This window comes from Boleophthalmus pectinirostris, unplaced genomic scaffold (assembly GCF_026225935.1).
Source record: "Boleophthalmus pectinirostris isolate CB_2022bp ecotype Guang Dong unplaced genomic scaffold, ASM2622593v1 HiC_scaffold_2, whole genome shotgun sequence".
NCBI classification, from domain to species: domain Eukaryota; kingdom Metazoa; phylum Chordata; class Actinopteri; order Gobiiformes; family Gobiidae; genus Boleophthalmus; species Boleophthalmus pectinirostris.
This window is the reverse complement of record NW_026571152.1, coordinates 20,785,505-20,806,499: the sequence shown is the minus strand read 5'-3', so window position 1 is coordinate 20,806,499 and position 20,995 is coordinate 20,785,505. Positions and strand designations below refer to the sequence as shown.

The 20,995-nt window shown below is 37.1% G+C and overlaps 1 protein-coding gene across 1 annotated transcript in view; it reads right to left on the bottom strand.

Moving 5' to 3' along the window:
- Nucleotides 1–13,610: 13,610 nt before the first annotated feature.
- Nucleotides 13,611–20,995, bottom strand: part of kcnq1.2 (potassium voltage-gated channel, KQT-like subfamily, member 1.2) — a 169,274-nt gene continuing 161,889 nt past the window's right edge. The window contains exon 18 of the mRNA XM_020935160.2: nucleotides 13,611–13,828. Coding sequence (XP_020790819.1) covers nucleotides 13,682–13,828 — 147 coding nt within the window. The 3' untranslated portion in view covers nucleotides 13,611–13,681. The remainder of the gene's footprint in view (nucleotides 13,829–20,995) is intronic.

Here is a 20,995-nt window from a genome sequence, read left to right as displayed (position 1 = left end):
CTCAAGCACGCGGCATACGTGAAAACAAGCAGAGTGTGGCGTCCGCTCATTCTCACTCTCTCCTCCTCTCCTCCTCCTCCTCCTCCTCCTCTTCTTCTTCCCCTCTTCCTTACCAGCCCAGTGCAGGTACCTGGGCTGTAATCCGGTGAGGAATGCTCGGGGATGCGTTGGGATGCGGTTGGCCGGCACACACAGGGAAAGCTCGGGGCTGAACATCTGTGCTGGAGTATAGGCCAAGTGTGAGTGCAGGCTCAGAGATAGGCTCTGAGAGACAGGCTCTTTCAGTCAGCAGTAATGCAGTGGTGTCGAAACACAGGCACAACTATCAAGACATTTGGCACTGTTTTATATGGCCATGTGTTTGAGAAAAGTACACTGTATATTCTGGACATTGTCAGATTTAGGTATTTTAAGAGAGCCCATTTGAAGCACAATTGGAAAGTTCCAGTGCTTCAATGTAAAGTTCAAGAACAGTTAAACGGAACCAATCTAACTAGAATATTAAACACAGTTTGACTAGAGATACAAAAGATGTAAAGCATATAAGAAAGTTTTTAACATTGCACGAATGAAAAGCTCTCTAAAATGTGTTTTCCCATAATATATTAAAGAGGTTATTAACATCAAGTTTTAAAATATATAAATCAATATATAGAAAAAGTATAGCCATGGGTTTCAGAATGATGAGAATCTAGAACAGATGCTATAGTGATCAACAATTTAAAACTAAATATTATATCATTTGAATAGGCAAAAGTCTTCAAAATGTTGCAGGTAACTGAAAGCTTAAACCCATGCATATTCAAGAATATTATTTGGCAGTTCAATTACTTGCTTTAGATAAACTTAATTCACGTAATATATTTCAGTCAACTTTTCACATTTCACTGCCTTTAATTTTTTGTATATGTCTGGATTTTGACTAGGATCCCATCTCACATTTTGTTGAATTGGCATTATGTATTATAATGACTGGACAGTAAACGTTGAGATTCAGTGTATTTTCTCAAAATGTTTTTCTATTATTTACTATCGGTTAGTCATATGCATTGTAATAACTATATGCAGGTAAAGTGGCTCAATGAGTATTTGAGTTGACTCACTGATTTCTGTGAAAGTCTCCAAATTACAGATCTAAAACACAGACACAAAGCAAATACTAAAAATACCATAGCTTAGCCACTAAACGGCCCCAACTCAATGATTTCCTGTTTCCAGTGGGCTTTACATAGATGCTGTGATTAAAATGATTGAAAAAGCAAATTTATTTTATGTCCTTATTGAATTTTCCAGAGAATGATGATGAAGATGAGAGGAAGGGCGTGTCGCAGGATGTTGCAAATATTTCCATATGATGCAACGTTTGGTAACGTTTGCACTGCTGTATTCAGTTACATGAGCGACCACAGCCTCTTTGAAATCACAGATTGTCTTTTTGATTCTTTATGTCAAGCGCAATGACAAATTAGCATTACACTGACGAGCAAAGGAGAATTTTTTTTTTTATTGTATTACTATAGCTCTGTGTTACACTGGCTTCTAAATTATTCTATGTTTAAAATGTCAGCATTGTTTATGTTGTTTACACTAGTTTTGCTCTGGTGTATTTTGGTTTAGCTCAAGTTCTTCTTCTTTAGACCTGATTTGATTTTCTTTTTAAAAATACATGGTGCAACATTTCTAGTGGAGGGATCCAGCACCTGCAAGTCTCCATGAGATATTATTTCTTTGCCTCAAATGTTCCAGAGTATAGCATTAAAATAATCTATTTATACAATTACATCTCTGTTATTGTTAAAGCAACTCTTTGAAATCATGCATTCTTACTGTGAGCAGTAAGATCTTATTTTTAACTCAGCATCTTTGCCAGATTGCATCCCCTGGTTGATAAGTTTAATGTCATACTGGTGAATATTCCAGGCAAAGCAATAACATCTCCATGGAGGCAAGCAGGTGGCAAACCCTCAACCAGAAAAGTTAAGGACTGCTCCTTTAAGGATGACCTACGCATACCCTGTTTTTTTTCATAATCTATTGACGTGTTTTTCCTACATCCTTATAACTCTCTTAACCTGGTTTTCAGCCCAGTCTATCCCTGGTATGTCAAGAATTAACTTTCCATTAATCCTTTAAATATTGCACTTGGATAGGTCTATATTTTTGAAGGCGGTGCTTGGTGTCAAAAGTTTAGAATAGCCCTGCTCCTCTGTATCTGCTCCTGTTTGGTCTGCCTCTGCTGCCCTCATCAGGAGACTGCAGGCTCTTAGGTGTTGAAAAGTGTCCGGCCTCATATAAGAAAGACAGAAACATGTTTAGGTCTAAATGACAAAAACAGAGCTGTACTTCTGGGACATATATGGAAATGCTCCACAGCTATTCTGCAATATTCAGTTTTACTCTCCATCCTCAATTTTGCACTCACCGAGGATTATGGACTTCTGTTTTTCTCATTTTTATTTTCTACCAGTTATTCTGAAAAGCTCAAGGATTTTGTGGTGGTATCCAGGCACACAAGTTCAAGTGGATATGACAGGTTTTCATTTTTTTTTAACATGGACTGTGTAACTTTACAGGTAGAGGTTCCACCACCTGCTTGTCTCCATGGAGATGGTATTACTTTTTCTAAAATGTTTCACAGTGTGGCATTAAACTTGGCCATCTGCCATTCATTCAACTAAGGGTGGTTTTATTGCTCAAAGAACATGCACACCTAAAGTCAGTGGGTCATCCTCAGATATGACTTGGTCTGGTGGCATCTCCTGATTGTTTCCATGGAGATAGTTTAAGTTAAAGTTAAATACCATACTGTGCAACATTCCAAGCAAAACAATAACACTGTCATGGACACAAAAATGTAGGCAGACCATCCACCCGAAAAGTAGTGCACTTTTAAATTATTTCAATACTTTGTTTGGTGGGGGCATAGTCTTAGGTTCATTAAGACTTTTGTATTGATTACATTACATAATAATCTAAAATATAATATATAAATATTTAGCATTGTTTTACATCAATCATATGGCAGTTTGTGAAGAATGGAATAGAATAGAATAAAAAACCTTTATTGTCATTATACACTGCTCCTTTAAAGTGCAAAAAAATAAAAAATAAAATAAAATAAAAAATTAACAGTTCTCAGTGCAAAGTTGAGTTCAGTATGGTGACAGCTTTGGGAAAGAAGCTGTCCTTGAGTCTGTTTGTTCTGGCTGTGTAAGAAAAAATTGGATAAAAGTTGAAAATTGCTGAACATAGAGATGAATTCTAAACAGCAGTCCTTTACCTATGCTATCAACACAAAATTCCATCCAAAATGCAGGGACAGTTTACGCACAAGGAACACAGTTTAAAGGTGCATTTTGCAATTTTTCTGGGTGGAAGGTTTGCCACTTGCTTTTCTGCATGGAGATGCTATTGCTTTGTCTGGAATATTTCACTCTATGGCATTAAACCTTTCTATGGAGACCAAACCCGTTCAATTACAGATCAAGTCCATGAAGGGACAACTCTGCTCACAGTCAGAATGCCTGTTTTTCTAGGTATTTTGGAGCAATAAAAAATTGTAATTGAATTTAAGGTAGATTTGTTGAATGACGTACTGTGGAACATTCCAAGCAGAGCAATGACATAGTCATAGAAACAAGAAGGTGAAGGACCCCCAACCTAAAATTATGTAGTGAACCTAAATATTCACTTATCAAAATAATGGTGTTGTCGTGCATTATTTGCTGTCTGCTACCCATATCAGACTTTTAGTAAGATCATAATAAGCCTTTTATTATGGTAACTACAATTTTTAAAGTCATGTGCATTGTAAATGTCTTTGAACCAGTACTTGTGGTATAGAAGCAAAAGACAAAATCAGATTTAGGAAGTTATGTCAAACAAGTTTTCTATGAAGATTAAATATAACTTCCTGTTTCCAATTAAATAAATTTACATTTTTTGTTTCAGTTTAGTTTCACTATCAACATCAGAAGCGAGTGTTATGTTACTTACCTTGTACAGTAATGACAATTATCACTGCTTCTCTAACTTCTTCAAACAATACCTCAGTGAAAAAGCACCAGAAATAGGCATGGGTATATTATGGGTATACTTTCATAGTTTTACTATATTGACACCTCTTGCTAGTCCAATATCTCTGTGCGTTACAATTGATAGAAACACACACAAAATCATGCTGCATATGGTGTAATTGCAGTTTTCTTTCTTTTTCCACAATTTGAGATGGTCACCTTAACGGTACCTCTTTCACACTTTGTGGCTCTCAGTGCCTCCTCGTAGTGTTGACGAAGGAATGAATGAATAATGCACCTAATTACAAAGCGTTATAAAACTTGAGCATGACCTAATATTTCCACCTCAGTTTGAAATGCATCGATGTTCAGTAAATGAGCATTAGTGAGTGTTGGCTTTGGTTTAGTGAGAAATCTTAAGACTAAAGCGAGGACTTGGATTGGGCCCCTGAATCTGGCCACAGACATATGGCCGAGGGAGCTCTCCCTGAGGTCAAAGGTCATGCGGGGTCAGCCTAACCTCCTGAAACCTCATGACCTGTGGTTGATTTATGATCCCATGGGGCGATGTTGTCCTGCTCAGCCCAAACAGAAGAGGGGCAGGCGGAGATATACTGTAGACTATTAGTGACAGCTTTCACAATGGAATACAACAAAAACAGTTCTGAATAAGAGAAAAGAGTTCATGATTCGTTCCAGTGCTTGCAGAGTACTTATAAAGAAGTTGTAGACCTTTGTGCCAACTATGTGCATATGCCCATAAACAAGCAAAGAAAAAAGATTGAATAGAATTCTGACTTACTCTCAAGCTCCCTTTTAGACTAAAGGCTATGTGAATGTTGTGATGTCTTGTGAACCCCACTTATCAGTCTGCTAATCTATGTAGGCCCTACTGCACAACTTTTAAGCCAAAATATAGACTAAAGTAAAAACATGCATTATTGCGATGTTTTTATTGCTCTGAGAAACATGCATCCTTATTGAAGTGTTTGATGTCCACAAACCTGACTCTTACTTGGCTTAGAAAAGGGCCTCCACCTGCTTGTTTCTGTGGAAATGGTCCTTTGGCTAAATATTTCACAGTATTCATTCATTTGGTTTTAACTTTCTATTTCCATGGAATCTTGAGGGTGATGTGTCACTTCCAGAAAGTTATACTGTTTTACTTTTGTAAATTACTATAAACCCTGACAATGTCTGTTTGCCTTTGCCAATGCCCTTATCGCTATCATCTTTGGAACAAAACTGCTACCATAGGCCCACTATTAAAAAAAAATAACAAAGAAAAAAAACTGACTATGGTGAAAGGATTTGGGGAGGTGAGTGTGGAGGGTTGTACTTGAAGGTAGAACAACTGGCCCCTGATGGCAACTGCTGCCGGCCTGGGCTATTTCAGGAGGACTAGCATCAGCTGCTGCTCACTTGTTTGTCCCACTGCTGCTTCTTACAGTGCACACACATGCATGGACACACACACACACACACACACACACACCTGTCGGCTCATATCTGCTTTCATATAGAACACTGCTGGCCTCCTGAAGCCTGGGCCTCTCTGGACAGGTGGTCTCCAGGCTGGACTCCCAAACAAAAACATGGCACACTTCACACACTTTAGATACATCACATGTTGGGGTTCCAGACTTATTGGGGATATTACATTGACTTAAATTAATTTCATCTAACCTTAACAATACATGTCTAACCTAAAACTAAAAGTTAATCCTAACCAGAAACAGTTGTGACCCAGATTAACTTTAATTAATGCTGTTGATCTTGTAGTAAAATATTTCCATTATGTGGACCTGATATATTAAATTTGTATTGAATTACAGGAGATTCTGTTGCTCAAAATACCTTTAAAGACTTGCATTTTTACTGAGCGCAGGGTTGCCTCTCCACACTGTAGCTGCTGTAACTTAGCCTGGTGATTTCATCTGCTTGTCTCCATAAGGTGATGTTAAATGCCATACTTTGGAACACTCCAGACAAAGCAATGACTTGTACCCACTATGTGATAAATAGCCATCCATGTAACTTGAAACAATTCCAGTTTAGTATTATACGCTTTGTTTCTCATTCACACTGATACCAGTGAGATGAAAAAAATACTTAGATCTACCAGGGAAGTTACATATACTGCAGATGTCTTGGATCAGAGGTTATCAAACTGTAGTCCACTGGAAGACTGTGAACCTGTTAGAGCTAGAGTATAGACTTGGTTTTGGTCCTTATGTTGAAATGTAAATTTTCACACAATGGTTGGTGAGTGAGCGTTGAAGTAAACAGAAGACTTGTAGGTGAGCCAACAACACTTCATTATAGTGAGAAGAACCCAGCAGGCCTATGGAGCTGGCCCTGCTCCAGACTCACCCACACGATCCTATAAGGCTTTGTCCTGCACCAACTGCCCCATACACCCTATTGCTGAAATAAGACATTGCCACATCTACAGACTAACATTTTTTTTAGTTTAGCTGAAGGTGAACTTTGTATATTTTCTGCTAGAGGGCCTGCCAAATGCTGTTCTTCATGGAGATGCTGTTGCTTTGTCTGGAATGTTACACAGTATAGTATTAAACCTTTCTATCTTTATGGAGACCAAACCGGACTAAGTTACAGTTGAGATCTGTGGAGAACGCCTGTTTTTCAAGGTATTTTTGAGCAATAGAAAGACCTGTGATTGAGTAAATGTTAGATAGAGCTATTTAATGTCATACTGTGGAACATTCTAAGCAGAGTGCTGACATATCCATAGAAACTAGGACCCTAACAAAAAAATTTACATAGTGCATCCTTTAACAACAAGGTGATTTTTATGAGATTTTCTGTCATAATTTTTCATATTTGTGTAACTTTATCATCATCTGTTTTTAGCTTCTTCTTCCTCACCCATAAACATGTGAGAGGAGACATCCAGTTGTGTGACTCTCTTTCAGTTCTGCCCCGCTGCGACTAGGCTGCTGGGATCAAAGTTGACATGGCCCTTCATCAAAGCTCCTGCTCTTATATTTCTGACCCCTCCCCCTCCCTTTCTTTCTCTCTAACACACACACACAGGAGTCCGGGCCCCACTGTCCGGCTGCATCTGCTACAGTACAAGCCTTATACTGTGATTCTGTTTTTAGGCTGTGTACTGCTGACTTCAAACTGCCTTTTGAAGTCTTCTTTCTGTCCCGTTCGGAGATGAAAGCAGTGTGACTTGGGCCGTCCTCCACGTACTGAGGAATAGCCATGGGGTTTCTGCGCGCCCCTGTCCCATGCCAAAAACGCAGTGATCGAAAGCAGAGCCAGATCAGAGCCAGAGCAGAGCCAGAGCAGGACCAGTGGAGCAGTCGGTGTGTCCTGTCTTGGGGTAATTGAAAATGGCTTCGGTCCCCTGAGAGGTACCCTTGCTCCTGCTGGCCCGGCTCTGCCCTCTCCCTGTCTCCGGGGTCGACCCTCCCACCCCTCCATGCTGTTCTTGGGACATCCCCAGTATTTTTTGGCCGCTCAAGTGAAACATAATTGAGTGGTAATATGAGACGTTTTCTCCTCGGCTCAGCGGGACTCGCCCAATGGCAGAGGCTCTCAAACTGTCCTCAACAAGTACCAGCTCACAAAATGGTTCAAAGTATCATCTTCAGAGCATTATTAAAGGTGCATTATGTAACTTTTATGGTGGGAGGTCTGCCAACTGCTTGTTTCCATGGAGGTATTGCTCCTTTGCCAAAAAAAAAAAAAAAAAAAATCCACAGTCTAGCATTCGATTATCACAAAATTATCACTATGTAGACAAGCAGCTTTCAGGTCAAAATGACAAATGGAAAGTCTGCTCACATTAAGATTTTTTTTTTTCAATGTATTTTTTAGCAGTTAAAATGAAATTAATGCAAGACAGTGCCATACCTTGGAACATCCCATTCAAAGCAGTAACTTGAGAAGAAGGTAACAGATCCTATACCATAGAAGTTATACAGTGAACCTTTAATTAAGCAAAGACTAAATTTTAAACAAGAAATAAAAATGGAGAAATTCATAATTAAATGAAAACAGGGTCTAAACGAGGTCTATTGAGGTTTACCTGGACTAAACCAGTATTAACTAGGCCAAAAATAGACCAAAACAGATCTAAAAGACATTTTAAAATTAAGCTGCACCATGTCATTTTTCTGGTTCGGGTTCTGCAACTTGTTTATTTCCATGAATATGTTGCATTGTATGACATTTAACATATCTATCTTGTATTTTTTTTATTATTATTATTACAGCTGGTTTTATTGCTCAAAAATTCAGTGAAACAACATGCATTCTTACTGTGAGTGTTGTCACCTCTCCACAGATGTGACCTATGACTCTATGTCTTTTGGTGAAACTTTCCAGCAACATCACCAAAAAAGTTACATAGTGCACCTTTATGACTTCAAACAAAGGAGTAAACCAGGTCTAAAAAAGTATAGAAGACCAGGTCAAAACATGAGCATACCAAATCTAAAAAAAATAACAAAAATGCTAAAAACTGTTCAAAAACCTTGCCTTTACGTCAGTACCGGTTTTAAAACCACTGCTATGGAATATTGTAGGTGAAAGTAGGTGCAAACTTGTTATGTTTTCAGTCCTTTTGAGATTGGGAAGAATTCACAGAGCAATTTTATTTGGATGGAATCTGGAATCTGAAAAACTTAGTAAAATAGGTTTTACGCCTCCAATAAAAGCAAATTATTGAATAGATGAGCAGGGACTTGAACTCCACCATAAGCCAAAGTAGCGAGCCAGATAGTAATGAAACAGAGATTTATTATGTACAGTTGAACTACAGTGCAGAGGGTGTGTGCATATATCTTTACAATCAAATCCATCTATTTCAAATAATACCTTTTCCACTCACATATGATGATCCTTCCACAAAATATACTTAAATACAGTTACAATAAGGCAATGGTCCTATTTACAATTCTTATAAAACTGTACAAGAGGAGACAACATATATATGGAGATGTTTGCTACATGAAGTGATCTGTTATGTTTTTTCCTCCTCAAAGACATACCCAGAGTTGTGTTTTCTTTCATTCACACATGTCTGAGTAATCCTTTATTAGTAGTTTTTCTACATCTACAAAGCTCAAAATTCGCTGTTCCACCTTGTGATGTGAAGTGGCAGTTTTCAAGTTAACAGCTGCCTTGTCCTTGTACTGTTTGTTCAAGAGACATTGGCAAGACCAGGGCTGAAATCATCCAAATGATTGTGAAGATGTATAGATTTTAAAAACACAGTGGAGCACTTCATAGTACCATATGACATTACAAGGTGGAACATTTTTTTACACCTGGGAGAAGAGCTTAGCCTAAATATGCAGAATTTGCGAAAAACAAAACACAACTCCAGGTCTGTTTTTTGACGAAGAAACAATATCTGAAAATAGTGTAATATGGGCCCTTTAACATTTGTATCACCGCAAAAAAACAATATTTATTTTAGTTCATGTTTGCTTGTTTGTTTTGTACATCTTTTTAGGAATGTCATATAATTATAGGAGGCCACGCTACGGAGTTAGCTTATTTTCTATTTTCTCCTGGCCGCAGTGTCTTGATTACAGTGGAAGCAGGGCAACAATAGACACACAAATGACACTTAAGCCCAAAATGAGTCGTACTCCGGCAGAGCAAAGTACATTTCATTTAGTCTTTTTTCTGAGTGGAAAAACAGACTGAATCCATTATAGTAAACATGAAATTGAGATATTTACGTATTAAGTATGTAAGTATTAAGTTTGTGTTTAAACATATTTCTATCACAAATTAAGGTATTTGCTCATTCTACTTTTTGGGTATTCTAGTGCATGCATCCACAGTTTCTTAAAAAATTAAAGGGTCTCTATTATGTAACTAAGTATAAGTTTTATAATTATTTTATAATAATAATAATTAATTATTATTATTATTACTTTGTACCATTAAGAGTAATTATCATCAAAAATGTGTCTGGAATTTTGTTTTGCTTCATTTGCACGTTTCACTAAACCTCCTGGTTCACAGCTTGTTTTAATATGGCCCCTTGCCAATGTTGAAATGTAACAAAGTACAAGTAGTAAAGTACTATACTTAAGTAAAATATGAAGTATATGTACTTTACTTATGTACAATTTAAAGTGGATACTTTTTACTTTTACTTTTACATCTAAGAGCAGTTATCTGTACTTTCTACTCCACTACATTTTTGAACAGGACTGAAAAGTAAAAGTATTTTTTTATGATGGTCTGCTGAAAAGGCTGAGGGTTTGTTTCTAACATGCTCCTAATTTGAGCAAAGAAAAATATACAAATAAAAACAGGGGGAAAAAATGATAAATTGTTTCGGTTGAGCAAAATTAGGTTTAAAACTCTAAAATCTATCTTTACTTTTTACTTTATTATTATATATATATATATATATATATATATATATATATATATATATATATATATATATATATATATGTGTGTGTGTGTGTGTGTGTGTGTATATATATATATGTATATATATTTATATACATACATATATATTTTTTTAAATGCAACACTTTTACCTTCACTTGGGTTTTTTTTTTTGCTCCTTCTTCCACTACTGCTCCGCTCAAGTGTTTGATAATCATTATTATGATAGTGTCGTAATAGATTACAGTAGCGTGTATTTTACAGAAGTTTGCTTATGAGCATTTGTTACACCACTGATCCGGCACATGCCTGGATTTGAATATGGCCCGCAGGAAAAAACATAATTGCCCCCTCTGCCCTAACTGAAGTCATTATCCATGTTCTTTATCTTTTTGTAGTCCTGACATCTTCACCAAACTAGTTTTAATAATTTCATTGGCCAAATTCCCTGCCATTATTCAGTGTCAAAAGTTAAAAGTGTAGCAATTACAAACCTTGTTTTTAGCTCATACTACCAGTCAGACTCATTTCAATAAGTCAGCAGATACAGGTCCTGCATCTACCACCTAATACCACTTTTTATAACTACATGTCAGAAGCTGATTTTATTTTTTTTTTTGTAAATGAGTGTTTTATGCGAGTCAGTTGTAAAAGCAGCACATCATTTTTTGTCAACACAGAAGGTAAGAGTCGAAAGCAGTGCTTTGAGTAGCTGCGCTCAGGCGTTACACCCCTGTTTCACTTTAGTATATGAAAAACAAAAAAGAATGCATGTGAATATTAAAAGTGCATTATGTAACTTTTCTGGTTAAGGGTCTATCAAATGCTTTTCTTCATGGAGATGTTATTGCTTTGCCTGAAATGTTTCACAGTATGGCATCAAACCTTTCTATCATCATGGAGGCCAAAACCAGACCAAGTTACAGGGCAGATCTGTGGAGAGGTAACTCCCACTCACAGTCAGAATGCCTCTCTTTCAAGGTGCTGTATTTTTAAGCTATAAAAACCACCTGTAATTAAATAAATGTGGGGTAGAGCTGTTTAATGTCATACTGTGTTTGAGAGAGCTATGGATGAGTTAGAAACATTTAAAAACGTACTTTCTCCTTGTTGGTGGTGTGAAAATCAGGTACAACAGATAAAAGCTTAAGCTGTTTTTCAGACATTGTTCTAAAAAGAACTAAACTACATTATACAAAAAAAAAACAACAACAACAACATAATATAGACCCTTTAATTTCTATGGTCAAAAATTTGCTCCATAAATGAATAATGGTTATATATACAGTGTATATATATATATATATATATATATATATATATATATATATATATATATATATATATATATATATATATATATATCCAGTTTGCTGTTTCTGCTTCTGTTGAAAGACGCCAGGGTACAAGGCTGTTCGAGCTGAACTGTATACATTGAAATGACTGGCAGTTGGACAGTGGTGGCCTCTCAGGGGTCAGACTATTGCCAGTGTTTTTCCATTAGGTGCACACAGGGAACAATATCTCCTTACCAGGAATCCAGCACTTAATTAGCTCAGGAGAGAAAACAATAATAATTACAGCTTTAATGAGGTAAATGTGGTTCAGATTGCACACAGCGGCGATTGTGCAGGAGAGGGTATTAGAGGACATTGTCCAGACCCCAGCAGTGATTTTGGGACTGTTTAACAACTTAGAGCCAGTCATTAGTTTTTACTGTATTTCAGTAACAGAGGTAGGTTGAGATCTAGTTGAGTAATACATTTTTGAGTAACACGGTATTCCTTAAAGGTGTGCAATGTAACTTTTCTGGAAAAGGGTTCACCATCTACTTGTCTCCATAGAGATGCTATTTGTCTGGAATGCTTAGTGTTTAAACTTCTATCTCCATGCGCTACTCACAGTAAGAATACATTATTATACAAACACCTGAATATAAATGAATGCAAGTCAGATAAGTTTAATGCCATACTGAGAAACATTCCAAGCAAAGCGATGGGATCTCCATGGAGACACATGGTGGATACCACTTTTTTTTAGTACACCACTTGTTGGATTTGTTAATATCTTATTCTAAAGTTCTCTTCTAAATTTAATTATATTTGAATTTTTTGTTTACTTTTTGGAAATATTAAAAATTGCTCATCAAAGATTAAGACAAATTCTTGTGCTTGACCAACAATTTTCATTACAAATTTTTTTGTGTAATTTCAGATGGATAACCTTAAAATTCCACTACTATTACTTGAGCATAATAATACTACTACAATAATACCTTCTCTAATTACCTCCACATAACACCTCCAGTGACATTTCATTGGATGATGTTATTAGCCTCTGCATAGCAGTAAATCAGCACTGCGTTAGCGACCTGATCCATGCCAGACACACATTTTTAGTTCAGTTTTCTTTCACTACTAGCTTCAGCGCCAGATAATCTTCCTTTTCCTGCCCGCGTTATTCGATCAGTACTAACAAACAGCCACAAGTACAGTTAGGCTGCATATGGCTTCGAGGCTATGGAAATAAGTGGGTGTGGACGGTGCCAAGATACTCCTAAGGATTTGAGGAATGCCCGTACCATGCCTTGGGGGAGCCTCTTTGCTTTGATTGCATTACGACTTCATTATGGAGTTAGTTAGCTTTAGAATAATATTTGGATCGCAGGAATGTGTCTCAGTTACTGGTCTTTTTATTATTAGTAGTGAAATGAAATCCAGGATATTGTTGAAAGTGTAGCACTGCCTTGGAAATCCTGTTGAAAATAGTGATGGCTGATGGCAGTGATTTTAGTTTCGATCCAATACCGTGTACTAGGGTAAGTATTGTGATATAGATCCAATACCGATACTACTGAAGTGTATTTAAATGCACTGCAACTCCTTTGTAAAATAGATGCTTACCTTAGCATCATGCTTTTACTCTACCCCAGCTTGAACTAATCTAAATAATAATAATAATAATAAAGATAGCTCAGTGTTGAGATAATTGGTATTGCCCATCACTAGTTGATGAGACAGTTCAATTACTGTGATACTGGTGCCACACCCCCCCAAATGCAGCGCATTTGGAGTCCTATTGCAGTGTAAAGTGCTTGTTCTATTAAATTAAATCAGAAGTCAATGGGAACAGGATTAGAAATACAAGAAGGGTACAATTCTGGAAGACTTGAATGCAGTCTTTAGGTCCCGTTCCAAGGAATGAGGTTGTTTGGATACAAGTCCCTCTCTCCTGTAATTGTCCTTCTTTAATAACATCATAAAACAGTGACATCAGGGCCCCTCGTCGATGCTGATGCCCATACGCTTCTGGATGGTGACTCTGCGCATGGAGGGCTGGGAGGTCAGTTCAGGTTTGGGCTGGAACTGCTCCTTCAGGATACGCAGCACATTGTCCATTTTCTGGTCCATCTGATGCACCTGGACACAAGAAGGAGACAGCCCAGGTCAGGTTTGTGTCACAGTAATCAATAAAAAAAAATACAACAGTAAAAAGTGAACATTTAAACTAGAAAGGTTTGCATAGACCAAAGCCAAGGCACTGGTTTTGACTTCAACTTCAACTGCTCACTGAGCTATAAAGCTGTAATTTCACTAAAAGGTTAAAATCTAAAAAAAATGTAATCATGTAAAAATGAATCTGCAGAGATAATTTTGACTTGATAATGAATTATTTAGCTTTTAAGGTTTAGAGATTGCTTTGGGTCCACTTCCATCTTCTAACAATCTCTTTAATACAACAAAACTCATATTTCTTATAAATCTCAGCACACCCCACGTTGGGTGCCCCTGTATCACACGTCACAGTACTGATACTTGCGCATCAATTTGTATGGATATCCTTATTCTAACAAATGTGCTCCTTAGTTTAAACATTTTAAAAGCATTGGTCAACATAATTGTTCACCTCAACAAAGCTTTAACCATAGACAAGCATTACGAAACTTAAGAATGCCTTTGTCCCTGTCCTCTGTGAGCTGGTCCAGAATGACAGAGCAGTGCGATGTAATGACACGTTTGAGCGCTCGTCGCCGTCTACCTGCCAAAGCCCCTCATTACACACAGTACACACACACACGCAAACACAGTACACATGCAAACACACACACACAGTTGACACACACATGATGAGAGGCAGACACTGGTGTTTACAGGCAGACCAGGGTAAACACAGGTGCGTCAGTCAACTACTACCTTAACACAATGGAACAGCAGACTGAGGAGTTCATTTGTAAAAACTGATATTTCAGCTTTGGAAATTTCACATTTTTCTATATATACAGCACATCATTAATTAAAATAAAGTAGCCGACTGGAACTGATCATTAACTGGTGAAATATTTTATTGCAGTGAAATAAATGTGGCTTTTGCTGGGTCTATGCACAAAGTTTGCCACTTTGCCACTACTCTGATTTTGCAAATGAACTGGGTCTAATATTTAAACTGTAAATGACTTATGTTTTCTGTAAACATTTTCTAACAGTGTATTTTTCTTGGAGGAGCCTTACATTTTCTGAGAATAATGTAGCTCATGCCATAATGTAACTTATAAAAACAGTTTTGGAAACAATAATGTTCATTATTCTAATCAGCCTCGTTTGTGGATGTTTTTCCATCTAATATCAGCAGTAAACAAGGTTGTTTCTCAGAAGACATCGACTCCACGAAAAAGGCCACTGTTGTTTTTCCTTAGTACTGGCATTAAAAAGTGTTGATCTGAACTTCTGAAGATGTTTTGCCTTTCATCTAAAAACTACTTAACATGCTATCTTTTATGTTTCAAACCAGTTTTACAACACAACACGTAAATACACATTTCTCAAACCTAAAGGGTTTCCCTGTTCCCGGGATATGAATTAACTTGTCACGTTCAGCCCTGACAGGAGTCAGATGAAACCCTAGATGTGCAATGATGTCACTACACACTGTTTAGCCCCAAATCCATACTCTGTGTACACATGTGGGGTCAAAGTATATGCTTATGTCCCCAGGAGGGTGCGTTGTCACAGTATACACAAACAATGGAGGGGGCATGCAGTGTACATACAGACACAAGGAGGCTATGGCCAAAGTGTACATACAGATATAGGAGGGGGCGTGGCCATAAGTGTACATGCAGATACAAGAGGGGGCGTGGCCACAAGTGCACACACAGACATAGGAGGGGACATGGCTCTACTAAAATGCACACAACAACTTCAAAGGGCTTCAGTGCATCTCTGTGTGCAGCCCTGGCCTTTGTTTTACCCCAGCACTTATCTAGTTATCCCTCCTTACTCAGCAGCAGAGGCACACATGCACCAAGCACACTGGCTCCAAAAGAGAAGAGAAAATGATAACGACATGTTTCATAAATCACAGGTTTAAGAGCAGAGGACATCAAAGAGACACACCATATTACACACCACTGCCCTCTGTGTGTGTGTGTGTGTGTGTGTGTGTGTGTGCATGTGCGTGTGCTTGTGTCTGTGTGTGTGCATGTGCGTGTGTGTGTAGGTGTGTATGTATATGTGTACAGAACAGATAACCACGGCCCCACTGCATTGGCACGGCACATACATACTTAACATCTAGGATTTTTGGGAAGGCTTGGAGGAGGAATGCCTTTTGGTTCTCCTGAGCTTTTAGTGCGTGAGCATGATGGTCCAGACATCTTTATAGCAAACCCAGACATTTACTGCCTATTATTGTTCTTGAAGTATGAGGCATTTGAGAAGGAATGAAGCATGAAGATTGCAGCGTGTTCAAGATGGCATTTATTTATAAATGGTGATATTATAATGTGACAGGACAGAAATCTTAGATACAGGTAGTGAAAAGGCTGTAGGTGCCTTTTCACTCACTTGAGTAAGTTTTATATTTAAATTCTGGTTAAAGGTACAATGTGTAACTTGACCAGGTGGCGTCAACTGCTTGTTTCCTTGATAGTCAGTTTGATACCATACCGTGAAACATTCTAGGTGAAGATATGGATCTTCATGGAGACAAGCAGGAGTAAGACCCTCCACCAGAAAAGTTACATAATACATCTTTAAGCATGGATATAGATATGGAACAAAACTTTTCACTGGACCTTCAATGGGTGCTTGTATGAATTAGGTGTATTAGGCTCTAGGTGTGTAAGTGTAATGATGTATAAAGATTTTTTTATTAGATGTAGTTTGCATATGTGTATTTATCATGATTTTGCCTGTTTTTATAGATTTTTAAAAAATTATAATCTTACTTCCTGGTTGGACATGGCCAGCAGATGTGACATACATAGACGTATTTCCATAAGTGTTATCTCTGGCGATGATATTGTAAACAAAGATCAAAGGTCATCTAATATACACAATATTTGACCTTTATTTTGTGAAACTGTCCCTGCAATTTGGGTGGAATTTTCGGTGTTGATCGGTCGAAGTGTTCCATTTTAGAACTGCTATTTCCTGTTGTTTGATCATTTTCTTTACAACTTAAATGTCGTTTAATCGATGTAAAAAGATTATGCATATTTACCACAGCTACTATCCTACTGAACCAAGTCCTAATTACAATAACATAAAAATCTGTCTTACATACTTTAAAAGTGCATTGTGTAACTATTCTGTTGGATGGCTCGTGAAATGCTTTTCTCCATCATTCACAATACGGCATTAAACCTTTCTATCTTGATGGAGAGGTTACAGGTCAGATCTGTGGAAAGGCAACCCCATTCACAGTCAGCTTTTCAAGGTATTTTTAAGCTATAAACAAGGAGGTGATGGACTTTTAAGTTATCCCAAAGAAGCTTGTTTGCTGATCTCCAAAGTGCTTTCCTCTCTGCTAGTACTGTGACCTAAATAGTTGCACTAAGTCGACGAAGCACGCGCTGGGTCCGGATGAAGCTTAGGGAATAATAGACTATCATAAACATGCTGGCCCATAATCTACAGACTTCTCAACATTCTCCTCAAGGCTTAAAATGGATCAGAAATTCCTCCTGCTGTGACTCTGAATGCAGCAACCCCGGAGACCTGAGAAAACATATTAGACTGACGCAGGACACAAGACTTATTTATCGCCACTTAACCGAGGTCCGCAGTGAGGAGAAGGGAGGGGGAGAGAGAGCAAGAGGAGGGAGTGAGGGATTGTGTAAGGGCTGCTGCTGTATTAATGTACAGTGTGTCGCAATGGGACGTTATGCGGAGGTGGAAAAGTACTTAAAAAATTGCAGCTAGAAATACTGTTACAAATAATGATGCATCTTGACTGAAAAATATAATATGATTTTAGATGGATTTCAGAATGACAAAAAATGTAAAAAGTCCTCAGACTGTCACAGGAATACATGAATACTACTGTGCTGTTCCCCCTCAAACAAAGGACTTAGGTGTATGCCTGTCATGATAAAAAAAAAAAAAAAAAAGAAGTATGATATATTGCTTAAGTAAATCTAAATGAAAAATTATACTGAAACAAATTTATGCCACTGACACAATAACCCAAGAGCAGATTTAAACCATAAATGTTAAATGAGCTACAATAAATACATACCAAAATAAAACACTTTAGCACTTAGTTTGCATCTGTAATGAGTCATTTAAGTTATGTATTGAACTTTTTACGACTTAAATATTATCATATAGCCAAGAAATAATGAACAATTTCTCAGTAGTGCAAAGAAAATGTACACATGATAAATACTGACCCCCAATATATTGTTTCTGCTTTCATATATTCAACAATAAGTTGATATACTGTATATAATTATAGTGACAGGTCTACTTAGATGTTATAAAGGTTGTATTTAAATGTATCTAGCTCCATGGAGACAATGAGGTCATGCCACCACGCCAAGTTACAGGCCAAATCTATGGACATGCAAGCTCACTGTAAGAATGCTTTTTTTCCCTTTTTTTTCCAAGGTATTTCTTCTTAACAATAAAGCACCTGTAATTAAAAGAGGGCAAGATAGACAACTTGCTGTACTGTAAAACATTCCAGGCAAATAACATCTTCATGTAGACAAGGAGATAAACCTCACAAGAAAAAGTTATATAATGCACCTTTAAAATTGCATATTGGTATGCTTTAGTGAAAACAGGTAGGCTAGAGCTGCAATTGTCACTATACTTCAAACTCCCAACCAAAATAAAACAACTGTTACTCAGATTTAAAATTACATGTTTTGAAATTATAAAGTACGTAGCAAATATGTAAGCAAAAATATGTAGTTACAAGGAACTTCTTTTATAAAAGCATACTGAAGTTACATTTTGCTTAGACAGGAAAGAATATCTAAACAAGGAAGTATAGGAAAGAGCCTATACCTTTTCTTGAATACATTTGTCAAACCTTCTTGCCACCCTCGAGGCTGCAGCTTCACTATTATGCAAATATGCAGCCATAGCTCTTGTACACAGCAGCCTCTCCTCCATACAGTTCCTCATGGGTGATATACTTTCTTCCTGTGTTTGTTTGACTGTACTTTCTCATGATTTGTGGGACTTTATCCTTTTTCGACATATGACATCACTTTGCAGTAATTTATGACAGTTCTTGGCAACTGGGGGCCTCTGTACTATGTAAAATGCTATAGTCTGATAAGTGCTGTCAGTAGATATGTATCTTATATTGTAGATTTGTAGTACTAATGTTGTTAAAGTATGTAGTACAGAAGGTTTGTGCTGGTAAAGTAGTAACAGTAGTGCTGATGCTAATGTTTTGACCTATATAATATCATTTGGCATTATATAGGTCAAAACACAGGCAGCAGTGGGGACTTCCCTTAATCACCACAGTGGGCATTTAAAACCACAGCTTGAATTGTAATTGTAATACTACTGACATACAAGTGTATACAGTTTTAACCATTATTTTATTTGTATTTTACCTCTAGAGGTCCCTTTAGATAAAAACACTTTTTCAAAAAACCTGACCATGAGCCACTTCGGCAGAAAGAGTAAAAAGTATTTAACTCAAAACTATATACACCAAAACAAAAAAACATGGGCTATAGTGCCTCATGTAACTATCTGTATTGTGTATTTTAGGCTACCAAATTGTTACAAAATAAATAAATGTGTAATTCCCTATGTAATTTTGGGCAGTTTATTAACACTTAAATTCTATGAGAATTTTGTATTTGACATGTCATAAATGTTGCTAAATCCTGATCATACATTAAGTTCTATTCAGGAGTTCAGCTTCCTGTTATATGCAACAACCAAAACTACAAAAGTACCAAACCAAGTTTACATCAAGACTGAACCAAGATCAGACCAGGACAAGTGTGAATGGCCCTGAATTCCATAACAGTAACAAAGAGGATATACCAAATAGTCAACCAATTCCGGATATAGCACTATGTGACTAATCTAACAATACGGTGAGTGCTTGAATTGAGTGAGTAATGGAGACGTGACTTTTGTGGACAGCGATGAAGGCGCCTCAAGGCTCCTATTCTCAGAGTGGCCTTCCTGAACCACCTTCTTATGGCTCCCTGGGGTGGGCCCTTTGTCGTCTGGTACACAAGAACAATAGGAACAAACAGCACAGTAAATATGTAAACACACATGGATTATAAATATGTTTGTTTCTCTAGATCATAGGCCACACTCCAAATTAAGAGTTCAGATTTAGTCCATTCATTGTTGGAAACAGTATATTGTGTTCTAGCACAACTTCCAGAATCAATTAGGCTATAGTTGGCTACATGGTAATATTGTTTCATGGTATCACAAATTCACTCCAGTTGCACAATGTATTACGATTTAAGGCAATGTTGAATTTAAATACTTTTCAGATAATTTTCACTATATACATTTTTTATTGTTTCCCACTTTAGAATTTAGATCCTAAATTCTTAGTTGAGGATGGCTGGTTTTAAGTTACTAAGCATTTAAACGGATAAGAAGTAGAAGCTGGCTTTTGCTGATAGAGCGATTCATACTGCCATCTGTTGGGGAGTGAAAAACCTGAACATACAGCTAGTGGGATTTCAAAATATATTTCAAAACACAAAAGTTGGATTGTGAATAAATTTGCCAAACAATGAAAAAAAAAACTAAATATCTGAAAGAAAATAGTTATGATATAGTATGTGTGTTTGTGGAAAGTTGCAAAAATGTATAGCTTTTTATAGGCAGTTGTGGGTACATTTTCTTATATTACATGTACTGCATTACTTAAGGTTAAGGTTAAAGATGTTCTATGACATTTAACTTATCCATCACCATGGAGACATGCAGGTGACAACACTAGGCCAAGTTACAGGTCAGATCTGTGAAGAGACGAACCCACTCATAAAGATAAATGTATTTTGAGCAATTAAAAAAAAAATCTGTAGTTGAATAAATGCTATAAGTAGACATGTGGTAGCAAAATAATCTCCATGGAGACAAGTAAGTAGCAGACGTTCGACTAGAGAAGTTATACCTTTAAGTAATCTGACGGAGTGACACTATTTTTCCTAATTTAATTTCACTACTTCAAACTTGACTAGTTAGCACGTTGGACAAATCCTGGCTTGACTACTAAACAGACAGATTGCCATTTGATTGTCCCTGTACATTGGGTAGAACAACATAAACCTCTAAATAGGACTGTCTCTGCGTCTTTTG